The sequence below is a fragment of the Equus asinus genome, chromosome 9 (genome assembly GCF_041296235.1).
Source record: "Equus asinus isolate D_3611 breed Donkey chromosome 9, EquAss-T2T_v2, whole genome shotgun sequence".
NCBI lineage: Eukaryota > Metazoa > Chordata > Mammalia > Perissodactyla > Equidae > Equus > Equus asinus.
In genome coordinates this window covers 34,644,268-34,661,574 of record NC_091798.1, presented here as the reverse complement: position 1 = coordinate 34,661,574, position 17,307 = coordinate 34,644,268, and the positions used below count along the sequence as shown (strand labels likewise).

The following is a 17,307-nucleotide window of genomic DNA, read 5'->3' as shown; positions in this document are numbered from 1 at the left end:
AAAAGAGGAGGATTGGCAGATGTTAGCTCAGGGCTAATCTTCCTCGGAAAAAAAAAAAAAAGATACCAAAGATCAGCATTTACCAAAGGGAATAAAAGATACTCAGAAACACTAATAAGTAAAAAAAACTATACGGATAAGAGCTATGTAACCATCTGGATTTAGTTAACGTCAACCAAGACCTTCTTTTCAGAAAAAAAGCAGCTCCAATTCCACACAAGAATGCAATCATATTCAGAAAGTAATATAAAGTCTACTGCAGCTACTAAATCTCTTGGGGAGGACCGTATTTTTCAACCATGTACTTATTGAGCTGAAACATAAGATTCGAAAATGCTATTTTAGTGATATAGTCACAATGAATACTCCACAGCAATAAAAAAAGAACAAACTACTCCTACACACAACATGTCTCATAGACGTAATGTTGAGCAAAAGAGCCAGACACAGTATGACTCCACTCATATGTGGAAGTTAAACATGTAGACAAAGAGAACAGATTAGTCGCTACCAGAGGAAAGCGGGGGTGGGGAGTGGGCACAAAGGGTGAAGTGGTGCACCTACAAGATGACTGACAAACATGTACCTGAAATTTCACAAGGTTGTAAACTATCATAATCTCAATAAAAAGCTAAAAAAAATTAAGTAGTAAAATAATACTAAATAACATCAAGAATTTTATGATATAATTAGTGAAAACATAAAATGGCAGAAATTGGGTACAACATGATGCCATTGTAAACAATGCATGTATATATATATTATAAAAACACATACACACAACAGGTAGGATATACCCAAGAAAATTAAAATAGTTATGATAGGAAATAAGAATATAAGTAATTTTTATTTCCTTATTTTTGTTTCTTTGTACACCCTAAATTTTTTATACTGAACAAATCACAGTTCTTACATTAAAATTTAACAAAAAAAAAAGAGCCAGACACAAAGAGTACAGATTGTATAATCCCATTATGTGAAGTTCAAGAACTGCAACTAATCTTTGGCAACTGAAGTCAGAGCAGTGGTTACCTTTACAGGAGGCAGGTAAGTGTTGACGGATATCAGAGTGCCTTCTGGAGTGCTGGAACTGTTCTCCATTTTGATTTGGGCAGTTGCTTACATGAGTGTATACACATATGAAAATGCACCAATATATACACTTATGAGTTACACATTTGACTGTATGTATACCTCAATTAAAAAGTTTTTTTAGGGGCCGGCCCCATGGCCAAGTGGTTAAGTTCTCGAGCTCTGACGTGATGGCCCAGGGTTTCACCGGTTCGGATCCTGGGTGCGGACACGGCACCACTCATCAGGCCATGCTGAGGTGGCATCCCACATGCCAGAACTAGAAGGACCCACAACTAAAAACATATAACTATGTAGCAGGGGGCTTTGGGGAGAAAAAGGAAAAAAAAATCTTTAAAAAAAAAAGTTTTTTTAAATGCTCTTTTCTCAAGCTTCACTGCTGAAATTTTCCTCTGAATTTACACACTAAATAAAAAGTCTGCTACCCAACTTACCTCTCCCATTAATTCCTTAACAACAGGCACCACTCCATTGTGCTTGGTAAAGCCCTGGTATGACATATTCCTGGCAGCTCTTTGGGTACAGATGAATATATCACCATTCGCTGTCTCAAACCCAATGTACTTCATATCAGGGCGAACCCAACAGTTTGTCTGTCCAAACATGGTCTCAGGTCTGAGAGTAGCAGCTACCAAGAAGATATTTTTTCCTTTCAGGCCACTAAGAAGAAAAAATATACATTTATGCAAAAACATGTTATGGATTCTATCACAACTATCTGATATTTCAAAAAGATAAAGCAATGACTGTTTGGCAAACATACCTTAATTTGGATGGGTATGGCTCAAGCACTTTCAACTTGATTAAAGTATATTCTTGAGGTCCAACACCCTAAACAAATAAACAAAACAAAAAAATTGGGGAGGACAAAAGACTTGCATTAAACCCACTCATCTATGTGAGAGATCTGACTCAAATTTCTAAGATGGGTTCTCGCATTGTTGGAATAACTCTTTCTTCCAACGAAGAAATTGACAGTAGTGTGCTGACTATATCCACATGGAAGTCTAATATGTGAGCGACTTGGGACACCACCCTCCCACCCCACGCCAGACCAGAACTGGTAAAGGAAACCCAGACTCTACTGAGTAAGGACAGTTTGCTGAGGGGACGACAGAAAAAAAAGTGACTTGGAGTAATCATCCAAAACAGTGTTTGCCAAAATGGAAGTTAGAAGATACAATCACCACCAACCTCACAGAGTGGTCATCATCACAGACATACACTGGACCAGGAGTCAGATGATATGCATTCAAAACCTAGCTTGGGCCCTTACTAATGGCTTGACCCAAGGGAATCACAATCTCTCTGAGCCCTCGTTTCCTCATCTGTAAAATAACTGTGCTGTGCCTCACACAGGATTGTCCCAAGGAACACATAAGATAACGGATAGGAAAATGCTTTGAAAAACTATGATGTACTATTGAAATTTAGGATGTTGCTACCATTGACTATATTAAAACTTAATAAAGTCAGTAAATTGGGCCTTCTTAAGTCTCTCAAATCTTTCAAAATTTTGATCAACTCTCACTTCTATCCGATAAGTTTCATCATAATTGAAGGCTGATTTTGAAAAGTAATTGTTAGACTACAAATGTGTTCAAACATGGTAACAAAGAATGATGCCCTCATTGGGACTCCTAAATTCAGATCCTGGCATTAGTATTGATTTACTGTGCCAAGGCTTTAGGCAAATCACTTATCCTTGCTTGACTCAAGTATTGCAAGGAATAATGTTACTAATGTGTCCTACAGGAATGTAGAGTGAAGTATTTTGGAAATAAGCAAGTAGGCACATGATCAAAGCAAGTATAAATGGAATCTGTGCACATCAGTTAGCCACATATCTCATTACCTCTCCTCACACTCTCTTTTCAGAGCAGAATATTCTCCTGGTGGCGCTTCTCAAACATTAGCATGCATATGAATCACATTGAGAGCCTGTTAAAAGACAGATTCCTGGGCCCCATCTCCAGAGCTTCTCATTCAGCAATTTTGGGGTGAGCCTCAAGGATGTGCTTTTCCATCAGAAGCTGATGCAGCTGGTCCTAGGACCATTCTTAGAGTAGCAAGGTTCTAGATAAGATACAGCTATCTGTAATGACATTCTGCTTCCTGAGCCACCAGAGTATCATGACTATGTATCTCAGCACTAGGATAACATTATTTTTAGGTTTCTGATCTATGTCTTAAACTCTTTGGCCACATTAAGAATTATTATAATAGCTACTTTATGTCACAAATAATTACCTCTCCAGTTTGTCTGTCATGATCCATACAAGGCTGTCCATCTTTTGGAGAATAAATAGTATATCTAAAAAATAAATAATAAGTGATAAATATTATTATAATATACAACTTTTATATTAACATATTTGGCAGTGTTGCTCCTAACATCTTACAATAGTTCTTCTAACTAAAACTTCTAACTGAGCAAATGTCTATCATTTATGCTTTTATGGGTAGTTCTACAGCCAACTTAGTTATTTAATGGAAGCCTTCTGCCTTCACCAAAGGTAATACCACTGAAACATATATACTGATCTTGGCTTTGTGGTATGAAACAAAAGATAATAAAATATAAATTCACTTATGAAATGCAAATAGCTTTTAATTAATCCATATAATCAATGAAGACTCAAAGAATTTATACAACAAAAGGATAAACTAAAACAGATATAATTATTATTTTTTCTGCTTGGCTGGAAAGACTGAACAGAATCTTTAGTGAGATCATTAAAGCAACATCCTATTTTCCCCAGTGCTATTTGTCACAAACACTAAGCAGCTAAGAGAAATTAAGGCATTGGCAAGACAAAAAGGAAAACAAGAGAACAAAAAGAAAAAGGATAATGAGAAAAAGTAGGCCGGGGGCATGAATTACAATGCAAGAATTACATAATTTTCCTTTATTATACTGAAGGACAACAAACTCACCGCTTCCCAAATTTAATTTTGTTTCTTTCTCTTAATGTTAAAAACTGCCACCTGACAAACGAATCATAGTAAGGATTAACATCAGTAGTGATGAAGGAACGACGCCAGTCTACCTACAAAAGGAGAAAGAAAAAGGTAATTTTTGAGAAACTTGTATGGTCTCTGAATAAGAATTCCCATGAATCAATTATTTACTCTTCTCTTTACTTTCCAACTTAGAATTATATCAAATATTAAAAGAAAAACAAAACTTTTCAAGTTCCAACTATTAAAAAATGACACAATTATTAATTTGTGTTTAATATCTAAGTTTTTAAACCCACATATTTTTATATTAAACATATAGGAATTATGATAAATTAAGAAGGAACACTTAAATAATACCTTTATATATTCCTAAATATTTAAACTCAACTTTGGCTTCGTCAAATTCTTTGAATAGAATTCATTTCTAATAATTGCTAAAATATGGATACACATTCCAATATAACAAATATTAAAGTACTTCATGGCTTACATCAAGGGCCATGAGGTTCTAATCTGATAATAATAGCACCAATTCATTAACAGAATAAAAGTGGAATATATTATTCTAAATTAAGAGGTGGTCCAAATCTAATATAATTACATAAATATAAATGTTCTTCATGTTTTCTTAAACTATGGGGGTGGTGGGCATACCTTCAAACCCATTCTCTTCAGATCCTGAATAGCCAGTGGTGGGAAATAATCAAGCCAATGTTCTGCTTCAGAAAATCTGACTATCTCTTCATCAGACAGACCAAGGGACTTCATAATGCCCCACTGGTATTTAGAAGATCCAGCTTTAGCAGCCGCTTTACTCTGAAAATAACCAACAAAAACAAACTCCATTAAAGAACAACCAACAACTGGTTAACAAATGCCAGGACCACAATAATTTTAAGTGAATAATCCGATTTGGTAATTTTTTAATTGCAAAACAATGCTGTTGATATGTCAGAATACTGCAAGATTTAGATATATTCTTTTGTCTACCAAACTGTACAGTCTGATACTCAACAGGTCTCTGACACCAAAGATAACTAAACAGGTGGAACCATAAAGAATTATCAATACAAAGACAAGATCTCAGCACCAACTTTCTAACACCACATGCATCTTTCTTAGTTATGAATAAGCTATTAACAAGAGTTTTCTCCTTTTCCGATATTTACCAATGACCAAAAGACAACCAAATACCATGAGTTAGAGGTAAACAAAGGAGTTGAACTATAAAACAATAAAAAGGCAAGGTAAGGAATATGGGGGTGATGGAACTGCTGTGTATGGTACCGTGGTGGTAGAAACATGATTCCACGCATTCGCCAAACCAACGCAACTATACACAACAAAGAATTTTACTATGTGTAAACATTTTTTAAAAATCAATCAGGATGTTGGAAGAACTCAAGATGGAATGCAGAGTGTGAAAAATGTATCTAACTGTATTACAAATATATGACATAACCACACTGAAGAGAGCAGGAAAGAAAGGTGCTTTGGAAGTAACTTTAGAAAACTGTGTTCACTAGATTCTAACGACAAAAAGAACTATATACAAACATTGTACTTTAGTTGGTAAAACTGTTTCTCCCAGGGGTATAGGTTAGCAATTCTGAAACTACTAGTAGACTGGGATTGAACAAATAAATATACTATAAATAAGGAGAACCAGGTTTCTCACTATTGAAGAAAGAAGTCACAAATAAGCAAAGGAAGAATGCTAGAGTGAGCCCAATGGTGCCAAAATGGAGCCAGGGGTATGAGTATGAACTTTTTCAAAATATATATAGGTAGGGGCCAGACCTGGGGCCGAGTGGTTAAGTTCACGCACTATGCTTCAGCGGCCCAGGGTTTTGCCAGTTCAGGTCCTAGGCACGGACCTAGCACCACTCATCAAGCCGTGCTGAGGCGGCACCCCTCACAGCAGAATTAGAAGGACCTACAACTAGAGTATACAACTATGTACTGGGGGACTTTGGGGAGAAGAAGAAAATACAAAATTAAAAAAATACATATAAAGAAATAAATATAGACATGCATATTCGTGGGTTAGTAAACATACATATATTTCCTTGCTCTTTCTATTGAGAAGGCCTAGAAACAACGAGCATACCCAGCACTCAGAGCTTAGTTTCTAAATACTATTTTTTTTTTTTTGAGGACAATTAGCCCTGAGCTAACTGCTGCCAATCCTCCTCTTTTTGCTGAGGAAGACTGGCCCTGAGCTAACATCCATGCCCATCTTCCTCTACTTTATATGTGGGACACCTACCACACAGCACGGCTTTTGCCAAGCAGTGCCATGTCCGCACCCGGGATCCGAACCGGCGAACCCTGGGCTGCCGAGAAGTGGAACGTGTGAACTTAACTGCTGTGCCACTGGGCCAGCCCTAAATACTATTTTTCAATAAAAAGAAACAAGACTCCTTGGAGAAGTGGTTGATTCCAGGGCGGCAACAGGGAAAATACAAGATGAGCCTGGAGCATCTTGGGGCACCAAAAAGTAAGAAAGTGCTTAAAAAAAATGGGACAAAAGGTGGGGACATATCAGATGGACACAGGAGCCAACCGAAAATACCCCCGAGAGCTAATGCTAGAATAATTTGAGCAACAACAACAAGGCCCCCAAAAGACCCCAATAGTATTGGATTATAACCCGAAGAATAAAATAAATATACACAAATCCATACTAACATAAAAAAACTTAATAAATAAGTAAATGAGAGAAAAAGGACAACTCTTCCTTTCAGAAGAATTCCAGATAATAAATGTGGAAGGAATGAGAGAAATGGAAAATCACCATTAGAACACCACAGTAATAACTATTACAGGCAAGATCCACTGATGGACGCTATAATTAGTGAGCAAATATTTAAAAAGAAACAAGATATTGTGTCCATAGCCTCAAAGTATCTTTTCCAAAATATATATTAATTACTAAGGGAAAAATGGAATCTTTACTATAGAAGAACCTGGAAGATACCACCTAAACCAAATAATCAAGGTTAACATCACCAGTAATAAGACATATCAATATCAAATACTCCCTGATATGATGCATTGAGGACACATCACCTCTCAATCTACTAATGAGAAAGCATTAGACAAACCCAATTGAGGGACATACTATAAATTGTCTGACCAGTAGCTTCCAAAGGGTGAAGGTCATGGAAGACGAAGACAGAGAAGAATAAGAAGACATACTAAGCAGACATGACAATTAAATGCAATGTAGGCTCTTGGATTGGACCTTGACAACCGGACATTAACAAAAAATCTAGTGAAATCCAAATGAAGCCTGCAGTTTAGTAAATAGTATTGTTCAAATGTTAATTCCTTAGTTTTGAGGATTGCACCACGGTGATATAAGATGTAACATTAAGGGAACCGAGTGAAGATTATAAGGGAACTCTTATTATCTTACAGAAGTACCGAGAATGCACATATAAATCACTAATATAAATATAGAACTTCAACAAAAATAAATATCGTCAACCACCAAACCTTTTTTCCTTTAGCTTTATCCTTAATTATTATATCTTCTGTTTTAACATTGATCTCTTCCTCCTCCTCTTCTTCATCTGGAAAATCAGGGGGGCAACCATAAAGCTCTATTTCTCTTTTCAACTTATCAGCACATGCCTATAACAAACACAACATTAGAGAGAGAGATGTTCAAAATGCAAGGTAGAAACAATTTGAGTTTTTTGTTGCTTCTATGGCCAACTAAAATTGACTCTGAAATTTTCTGCAATACATCTATACTTAAGTGGATCATTATAGAAAATTCAAATGGTATAAATCACGTACCTCAAAATTCACTAATTTACAAATTTGTGTTTTACGTCATTCACTCAGCAAGCATTTATTGAACATTCAAGTACTCAATGTAGTATACTTTATGTTAGGCATTAGAAGACAAAGATAAACAAGATATAGTGTTGTCATTTTGAGTAACAACATTAATAACAGCATTTCTCAATTTAAAGATTACAGTCACATATACTCTATCAGTTATCATCACAAGCCTGCTAGGGAGAAAAAGACAGGTATCAAGTTAGAAAACAGACACTGAGAGATGAAATGATTTATCCAAGGTTATAAGGCTAGTAAAATGCAGGACTAACACATGAACCTGGGCTTTCCACCCCAGCTCTTCTCAGTTATACCACACTGAGTCCACTGTCAAAAACAAAGATGACACCAAGTAGACAACGTTAAAGTTATGAGAAAAATACAAATACAGAATTATGAATTTTAAAAAGGGAGGGCACTCTTCTACGCAGAATTCCAGTTCATAAAGAGGAAAGAATGACACAAATAGAAAGTTATCTTACAACCACCAATTCAATAACTGAAACAGACAAGGATCAAAGGATGTAAAACCACTAGGTAATTGGATAATCAGATATTCAGAGGCTTTCAAAGTATCAGCCCACAGATTACTTTTTAATTAAAAAGGGGAAAAGGTACCTTTAGGATGAAGAAATCTGGCCTTTATTAACTTATCACTAAAATGGGACAAACTGTCATGATGCGCTTTCGATGCGATACATCAAAAGTTTACGCCTCACCAGTGTGTTATTGTCAAAATATTTAACCCAATCTAATCACGAAGAGACAACCAGAAAATTCAGATTATGGGATGTTCTACAAAATAACTCTTCAAGACACCAATGTCATGACAAACTAAAAGACAGTAAAGAGAACTGATAATCAAATGCAACACGTGATCCACAAAATAAAAAGCAAAAAAATGCTAGAAGTGACATTTTGGGACAACTAGAGATATCTGACTATAGATTAGGTAAAGATAATAATATTATATGAACGTTAAATTTCTTGAAGGGGATAATGGGACTATGATGATATTACAAGAATGCCCTTGTTCTCAAATGATACATGCTGAAGTATTTAGGGGTGACATGTCATGATGTCTGTAACTTACTTTCAATGAGTTCACAGAAAAAGGGAGAAAAAAGCACGCACGTATTATATGTGTGTTGAGAGACAGAACCAAAGCAATTGCGGTAAATGTTAATACTTGGTAACATAAGTGAGGGGTATATTGTACTATCCTTTTACCTTTTCTGTAGGTTTAACAATTTTCAAAATAAAAGGTTGGAGAATAAAAAGAAATGGGAGTTAAATTTCCCAACCCTATTACATTTAGGGAATCCTTTCAACTCTAGTTTTCTGGTCCATTCTTTAGTGAGAATTATTTCCAATATAAATTTATGACAAATGACATTTGCAAACATGATAAAAATGATACAATGGTTTATTACTTTATGCCAACATCCCATATGTCATGAATGCACAAAATACTGTGCATTTTACTTGTCAGTAATTATCTAATTCTAAAACAGAAATATGAGTATAAAAGGTAACCAAACGATATCAAAATTGCTTAGAAATCACTTAGACCTTAATGTGTGCCCTTTATTTAAGCACTTCTTCAAATGTTTTTTAAAAATTAATTTTCACTACAAGTTCAAAACCCATTTCAAAAAACACTAATATAATACAGAAGTATTTCAAGCTTTTGAATTGGATATTACTATTTGTTCTAAGCTAAAAAAAAATAAAAAGCAATCTTACCTTAATAGGCATTCCAGTACAGTGTAAACCAAAGGGAAAGAGACAATTTTTTCCTTTCAATCTCTGGTACCCTACTGCAAACTACAGAAAGAAAATTAAATTTAAATTACAAATGTAAATGCTAGATGAATACAAAATGCTGACTTTTCACAAAACTCATCAGTTTAGTTTTCCTTTTCTCATCTTCCTTTAGAATACCAGCTAGATTTTATAGTCATTCCAAAATTCTAGCCCCTATCCTTTCTTCTGTCTTTTCATCAGTCTAGGAATTACTTACAAATATGCATACATACCGAGACCCCTGCACACATAGACACAGCATATGAAAATTAAATATAAAAATATATAAATTACTTAAATATAAAAATTATGCTTAAAATTAAGGAACTCTAAGTTCTCTTAACAGGAAATAAATTCTACAGATGCTATTTTCTTCAAAATAGTATTTATTAAAGACCCTCCATCCCATTGTATTAAACACAGAAGAAGCTTTACCTCACATTTGGATAAAGAAAATGTGTGTCCCAAATGCAGGCGCCCATTCATATATGGATACGGGAAGGTTACAAAGTACTTGCCCTTGCTGCAAAACAATCATGGAAAAACGAAAGTACAAAAACGAAAATGCTAAGTTCCTTTTACAATGAGGGGGTAGGGGGAGGGAAAGCTTGCTATAAATAACTTGTTTAAATTTTATTTATTTACAAGACATTTAAAATTAAACTTATAAATCCAGAAATTAAAAGCTCTCTAAAATTGAAACTTACTTTTGATTTAGAAAGAATAAGATATTTATAGGTGGCTACTAAAGAAATAAATATACTTGTATCAAATACTGGAGGTTTAACTTAAGCTAAAATACTTAAAATAAAAAGATGATATAATAAAACAAAATTTTTGTTAATATTTGTAGCAATCTGGATTAATTTAATGTTTTACTGACTAAGCAAGATTCGTTTTCATTAGATATATAAAAAGCAATTCAAAGCCCCTCAGGGAAAACAGAACATCCCCGGCATTACATGATATATGGTAAATTCACTTGAAAAGTACCTTTTTAAAGCTGTTTATTATGCTATATTCTTTTTCCTTATGAATCAAATGTATCTAACATATATAAGTTATGAAGCACAATAAAATGAACATCTGTAAACACCATCCAACTTATGAACCCACTGAAGCTACTTGTGTTCTCTCCCACTATCCTACCAGAGATAACCAATATCTTGAAATTTATTCCCTTGTTTTTGAATAGTTTGCACATGTCTGTGCCTTTAATATATCATTTAATTTCAGTTACTTGTGAGCTTTATAAAAAAATGGTACACTTCATATAGACTTTTGCAATTTGCTTTTTTCACTCAACTTTATATTTCTAAGTTTCTTCAGTTCATTTTCTTCCACTGAACAAAGCAGCTTTTTCAGTTCACTTTTGATTACTTTAAATCACCTCAAAGTTGACCAAAATTCTAGAACCAAATAGAAGCTTAAAATTACAGTTTAAAGTACAACACTGAAGACTTTATACTACAGCAAATTCTTCTTCACTTTAAAAAAAAAAGAAAAAGATTTCCATTAGACTGTAGCTTAGTAGCAAAAAGTATAGACTTTGGAATCAGAAAGGCCTAAAAAGAAGTCTAGGTCCTGTCAACTCCTAGCTATGCAACCCTGAGTTGGTTATTCAGCCTCTCTGTGCCTCAGTATCCTCATCTATTAAGTAGGGATAAAAATATTGCTAATCTTAAAGGGTTATTAAGAAGATTAAATGAGAATATACACATTAAAAAAATGGCATAATTCCCATTGCCTTGGCATACTGAAGACTTAAGCCTTCACTATTAGCTATTATTGTTGTCAATGTATCTCCTCAATTCTAAGAAGCACATTTTTCTACATTTCAACATACCTGAAATTGAGATGCATCTTATAATTGATGCATACCTTTATTGTGGTACTGTTTTAGGGCAGTTATTTTGTTTTTGTTTTTCCCCAATATCATATCATTATCTATGTTTGTCTTATTCAGTGACTCTTAACATCAAGGCAATACAGTATCTATGAAATAAGATCCTCAAACACAGAAAGCCTTCAAAATTTATATTTTGTGTCTTTGAAGATAATTATCACTATAATATGAATCTCTCTAATAGAATGATTTCCTTTAACCAGTCAGCAAAGATAAAATTCAAAACATCCTCCTTTGTTTAAATATGAAAAATATTAGTTTTTAAAAAACCTTTATGTAGAAAAAATCCTTTAAGAATTCTATGGGAGGGAAGATCCTAATTTCAAATGCAGAAAGTGGAAGTCATCTCCTTCAGCCCATCTCAGACAACACCATAAAAACAATCTGCCTTATCCTTTCCGCAGAGCAGTTTCTGTAGCCAACGGTTTTGGAAACACAATGTGTACAACTTCACAAACTATTACTCACCTAGTCTGCTTCTCTAAATCAGATGCATTGACCTCAAACACTTTCTCAGAATCCCATTTCTTTTGGATTTCTCTCTCAATCTTCTTCAAAAAGTCCACTTTAGCTGTTCCTTTTCTTTCCTATTAGACACAAAAGAGACATAATAATCCACCCTATACTACAAGAGGCTTGCTTTAAAAAAAGGGAAAAAAAGAACTGGATTCACACAGAACTGAGCTGTTTACTGATCAATTTTTCCATGGTTATCTTGAAATTTAAATAAATAAGATTAAAAAGTAGGGTTGTCACAACGTGTCCATTTCAAATTAGTTAAATATATAAAAAGCTTTCACATACTTTTTTTTTAAATTAGATCCTACAACATAGATCCTGTAACATTGTTGTCAAATGTTCCTATATATTAGAATCTGTGAACATGTACGAAAGTATACGATGAAGCAGTGTCTGCTTGCCAAGCTGAGATTACATCCACCAAAGGAGGATGCTGAGGCCCAGTGGGTAGAGGTTGAGAGAGGATTAGTCATCTGTGTTTTTTCCGAGGAAGCTGATGAAGAACTTCTCTCCAAATCATTTACAGACTATTAACATGAAATTTAAATGAAATAGAGAATGGCCAGCATGTCTCTAGTATATTGGATCTACCTGGCAACATTCCCACCATCCCTTAAGCCACCCGTGGATGAACGTGAAAGGAGGGAACATGCATCATCACTCTAACTGAGAAAAGAAGAAGGGTTAGACCTTCATTCTCAGTCTGTGACTGTGAAAAAGAAGTAGCTGCCAAGAGCAAGTGTGCTGAAGCTGGAGTGGAACACGGCACTTAGGGAACAGGCAGGTGTGAAAGTTGGACACCAATGGACCATACACAAATCTAATTCTGTTTTGAAAACTTACTATTAGTTTCTAGAATTTTATTATCTGGTATAAAATTATCTCAACCGAAATTAGATTTTCTTCCCCTTCTTACCTGCTAACATTTCCAGATTCTGCAGCATTTTCAAAAGAGAAAACATCTGGATTCTACTCACACTTTTACAACCTACTAGACAAGTGACCTGCCAGCTCGCCTAATCTCTGGATCTCAGTCTCCTTCAGTTATGCCTCCCTCTGTCCTTCCATTCAACAATTAAAAAAATGCTTTCTATTCACATCACAGATACACTGGATTCTTAACTAGTTTTTTAAATGTCTACACAAACCTGATATATTATAGGAGGAATTCCGTGCAATTAAAAAACTCAAACTTGGAGCAGGCCCGGTGGTGCAGCAGTTAAGCGCACATGTTCCACTTCGGCGCCCCAGGTTTACCGGTTCGGATCCCCGGTGCGGACATGGCACCGTGTGGCAAGCCATGCTGTGGTAGGCATCTCACGTATAGAGTAGAGGAAGATGGGCATGGATGTTAGCTCAGGGCCAGTCTTCCTCAGAAAAAAGAGGAGGATTGGCAGCAACTAGCTCAGGGCTAATCTTCCTCGGGGCGGGAGGAGGACCTCAAACTTACCCCTATTTCTCCAAAAACTATCTTAAATATACTTTATGTATTAGGTAATGAAAATAACTAATAGTATTCAAATTATGGAAGATTTAGTACAAATCCACCATAAAGTTGTCAACTCAGTTTTACTATTTTCAGTTTTCTATATTTTAAATCAGAGAATGGTTTGCTATTCCTTTTTATTTTTTTAAGTAAGTTTAAGCAGGACAAACAACAGAAAGAAGAAATGTCAGCTTACAAGAAGGAGGTGAAATAGATAAAAGGAAGAACTTTGCCACACAGGCAGAGAGGAAATGAGAAGGAATTCCATAATTTTAAAAGTTATAACAAGTTCCTCTAGGAACCAAAGGAAAATAAAAGCGACAAGTAAATTTTTTGTTTCTATAAATCCTGACTGGATCATAATTGCTCTGAGTGGAAATTATAGCAAAACACAAATCTGATCAAATCAATTCCCCTTCAGAAGCACTCTACTGCTCTCAGAATAAAGTCCATACTCTTAAACCTGGCACTCAAGGCCCTTCTTGTCTCATCTCCACCAACCCCCTTCTTCCTTCCCTCTCCTCCAAGCCCCTCACCACTACTCCAGGTCTATTAAGCCACTTGCATTTTCCCAAATGTGCCAAGCTCCCTCTCACACCCCTGGGCCTTTGTTCAAACTATTCTCTCTGCCTCATACCCCACCAATTTCTTTGCCTGGCTATTTCATCCTTAGGTGTCAGCACCTTGAATCTCCAAGAGTTTATGAGATGCCATTCTTACCACTACATTCCTACCTACCAATATTTCCCCCATGATAGCACTAATTGCACAGTAGTGTCAGCATCTGTCTGTCTTCCCCACAGGACTGTAAGTTTGTTCATGGTGGGCACTGTGTCTTGTTTCTCATTACATCCTTGATGTCTAGCTTATAGCAGCCTCTCAATATTTGTTGAATATTTAAAGATTTGAAAGAGAAGTGAATAACACATTGCCAGCTTTTGCACATTGTAGCCGTAAAGAAATAACATAAGACTAGGAACTGGGATGCATATTTGAATCAAGACGCAAGGCAATTTGGACTCCTTCCCAAGAATTTCCAAAACTAAGTGTGGCTGCATAAGGCATTTCCCTTTCCAAGAAAGAGTAAGGCCCTGAATTTATTCACTCCTTTCCATTCCTTCTACCAATCACTTTCATTTAGACTCTCAGCTCCTTTGCCCCTCTTACTGCAAAACCCTCTTCTTCACAAGTAACCTGCAAGTTACAAGTTTCTCTATTCCCATAGACACTAACCCCTGTTTTCAATTCTAATATACAAGGACTATCGTTTAAAAATAAGCTGTGGCAGAGACAGCAGGTTGCCTATGCAATATTGTTCCTTCCTCTTCTATTTCTTCAACAAGAGCCCAGTTTTATTTAGGGTAGTGCCACAGGGCCAGTTAAGTGTACTCCTCTACGTTTCCAGAATTGGAGTTAGATTAGAGCATTGTGACTAGATTCTAGCAAAGGAGTTTTGGGCAGAAGAAAGTCAATCACTTTCTCCTGGACCTTAAAACAGCGTATACAACTCCTAACGGCCAAATTAACCTGCAGGTAGAGTAGCACAGTGCCTAGAGCCCACAATACTCTAAGGGGCTCACAAAAATATTTTAATTTCTTTTAAAATCAAGAAGAAAAAAATGAACTTTTAGGTTGAGGTAAAACACTTTAATATATAATATCAATATATTTCTCTTTGTACTAACACAGTTGTAAAATATAATTTTTAGGGGCCGACCCGGTGGCACAGCAGTTAAGTGTGCACGTTCCGCTTCGGGAGCCTGGGGTTTGCCAGTTTGGATCCCAGGTGCAGACCTACACACTGCTTGTCAAGCCATGCTGTGGTAGGCGACCCACATATAAAGTAGAGGAAGATGGCCACGGATGTTAGCTCAGGACCAGCCTTCCTCAGCAAAAAGAGGAGGACTGGTAATCTTCCTCAATAAATAAATAAATAATAAAATATAATTTTTAATATTTTTACAGAGGAAGCAGCCCACAAAACCAAAAATATCTAGGACCTCGTGAAGCCCAGTTGTACCTCCTATCGTAGGGTCGTGGGTCACATGAAATTCCACTGTATCATTACTAAATTCCTCTTTACTTTAACCAATTTGAGTTGGCTTCCATCACATACAATCAAAAGATCCTGAAGACATTTACCCAGTTAGGTTGTCAACTCCAGTTAGGCTGCAACCTTTAGAACTTTTATAGTCACCTCAGCACTGAGTACAATGCCATAGACACAGAAGTTACTTGACAAATATTTTTTGCTTAAAAATGACCATGTCGCCCACTTTAAAGAAAAACATGAAAGCAATAGTCTTCACAAATTACTTAGAACTATGTATATCCTTTCAAGGTACTGAGCGTGCTAAATGCTCAAAAACTCTTCTTTGAGGCTTCTGCTTCTCAGAAAAACCTGTTCCTCAAAACCTCAAAGGTTGATTGTAATGAACCCTGACACTGGTCCTGGCACCAACTTGTTGTATAACCTTGAGTACGTCCTTTGATCACCTGAGTCTCAATTTCTTCATTAATACTCAACAAGACAAGTGGTTATTTTAACTGGTTACAAGCTTATTTAACTAGATCAGAGTTCCTAAACTTTGGAACTGTTGATATTTTGGGTCGAATAATTCCTTTTTCAGGGACTGTTTTGTGTATTGTAGGATGTTTAGGAGCATCCCTGGCTTCTACCTACTAGATGCCAGAGGCACAGCCCTCAACTGTGATATCAAGAGTCTCCAGGGGCTGGCCCCATGGCCGAGTGGTTAAGTTCGCGCACTCTGCTGCAGGCAGCCCAGTGTTTCATTGGTTCGAATCCTGGGCGCAGACATGGCACTGCTCATCAAATCATGCTGAGGCAGCGTCGCACATGCCACAACTAGAAAGACCCACAATGAAGAACATACAACTATGTACTGGGGGGCTTTGGGGAGAAAAAGGGAAAAAAATAAAATCTTTAAAAAAAAAAAAGAGTCTCCAGACCAAATGTTTTCCAGGGGCCAAAATCACCCCCAGTAAAGAACCACTGAACTAGACAACAAACTTTGTCATATATTCATGATATTCTGCAGTTCTTAAAACTTTATGAACATCAACTTATTTGATCTTTTTTGTTTGTTTGATTTTTTTAGGAAGATTAGCCCTGAGCTAACATCCGCTGCCAATCCTCCTTTTTTTTTTTTTTTTTTTGGCTGAGGAAGACTGGCCCTGAGCTAATATCCATGCCCATCTTCCTCTACTTTATATGTGGGATGCCTACCACAGCATGGCTTGCCAAGCGGTGCCGTGCCTGCACCCAGGATCCAAACCCCAGGTCGCCAAAGTGGAACGTGTGCACTTAAGCGCTGTGCCACTGGGCAGCCCCTTATTTGATCTTAACAACCCTAAAAAGTGGGCAGAGCAGTGATTATCATTTCAAAGATGAGGAATCTGAGGCTCAGAGATCATCATGCCAGCAAATGGTCGAGTTGGACAAAATTCTCATCTTCTGATTCCTATTTCTGCTTTCTCTTGGTATTCTGGCCATATCCTAGCTCTAGCACTTACTAGCTGTTCCTTAACTTCCTTAAGCCTCCATTTCTCTACCTATCTATAAAATGGGGGTAATATATACCTATCTTGTAATATTATTATGAGAATTAAAAGAGCGCATACACATGAAGGACTTAGCATAGTGCCAGTCCCACGGTAAATG

The 17,307-nt window shown here is 36.2% G+C and overlaps 1 protein-coding gene and 1 pseudogene across 2 annotated transcripts in view; one reads left to right on the top strand and one right to left on the bottom strand.

The window, feature by feature from the left end:
• Positions 1-17,307, bottom strand: part of LARS1 (leucyl-tRNA synthetase 1) — a 60,253-nt gene that overhangs the window by 39,087 nt on the left and 3,859 nt on the right. For both annotated transcript variants that reach the window (XM_070517255.1, XM_070517254.1), the window contains exons 2-10: positions 12,089-12,207; positions 10,150-10,237; positions 9,655-9,735; positions 7,558-7,695; positions 4,711-4,872; positions 4,030-4,142; positions 3,343-3,406; positions 1,856-1,923; positions 1,527-1,752 (exon numbers count right to left, since the gene is read on the bottom strand). In XM_070517255.1, coding sequence (XP_070373356.1) covers positions 1,527-1,752; positions 1,856-1,923; positions 3,343-3,406; positions 4,030-4,142; positions 4,711-4,872; positions 7,558-7,695; positions 9,655-9,735; positions 10,150-10,200 — 903 coding nt within the window. In that variant the 5' untranslated portion in view covers positions 10,201-10,237; positions 12,089-12,207. The remainder of the gene's footprint in view (positions 1-1,526; positions 1,753-1,855; positions 1,924-3,342; positions 3,407-4,029; positions 4,143-4,710; positions 4,873-7,557; positions 7,696-9,654; positions 9,736-10,149; positions 10,238-12,088; positions 12,208-17,307) is intronic.
• On the top strand, positions 12,371-13,106 carry LOC139046155 (D-aminoacyl-tRNA deacylase 2 pseudogene; annotated as a pseudogene).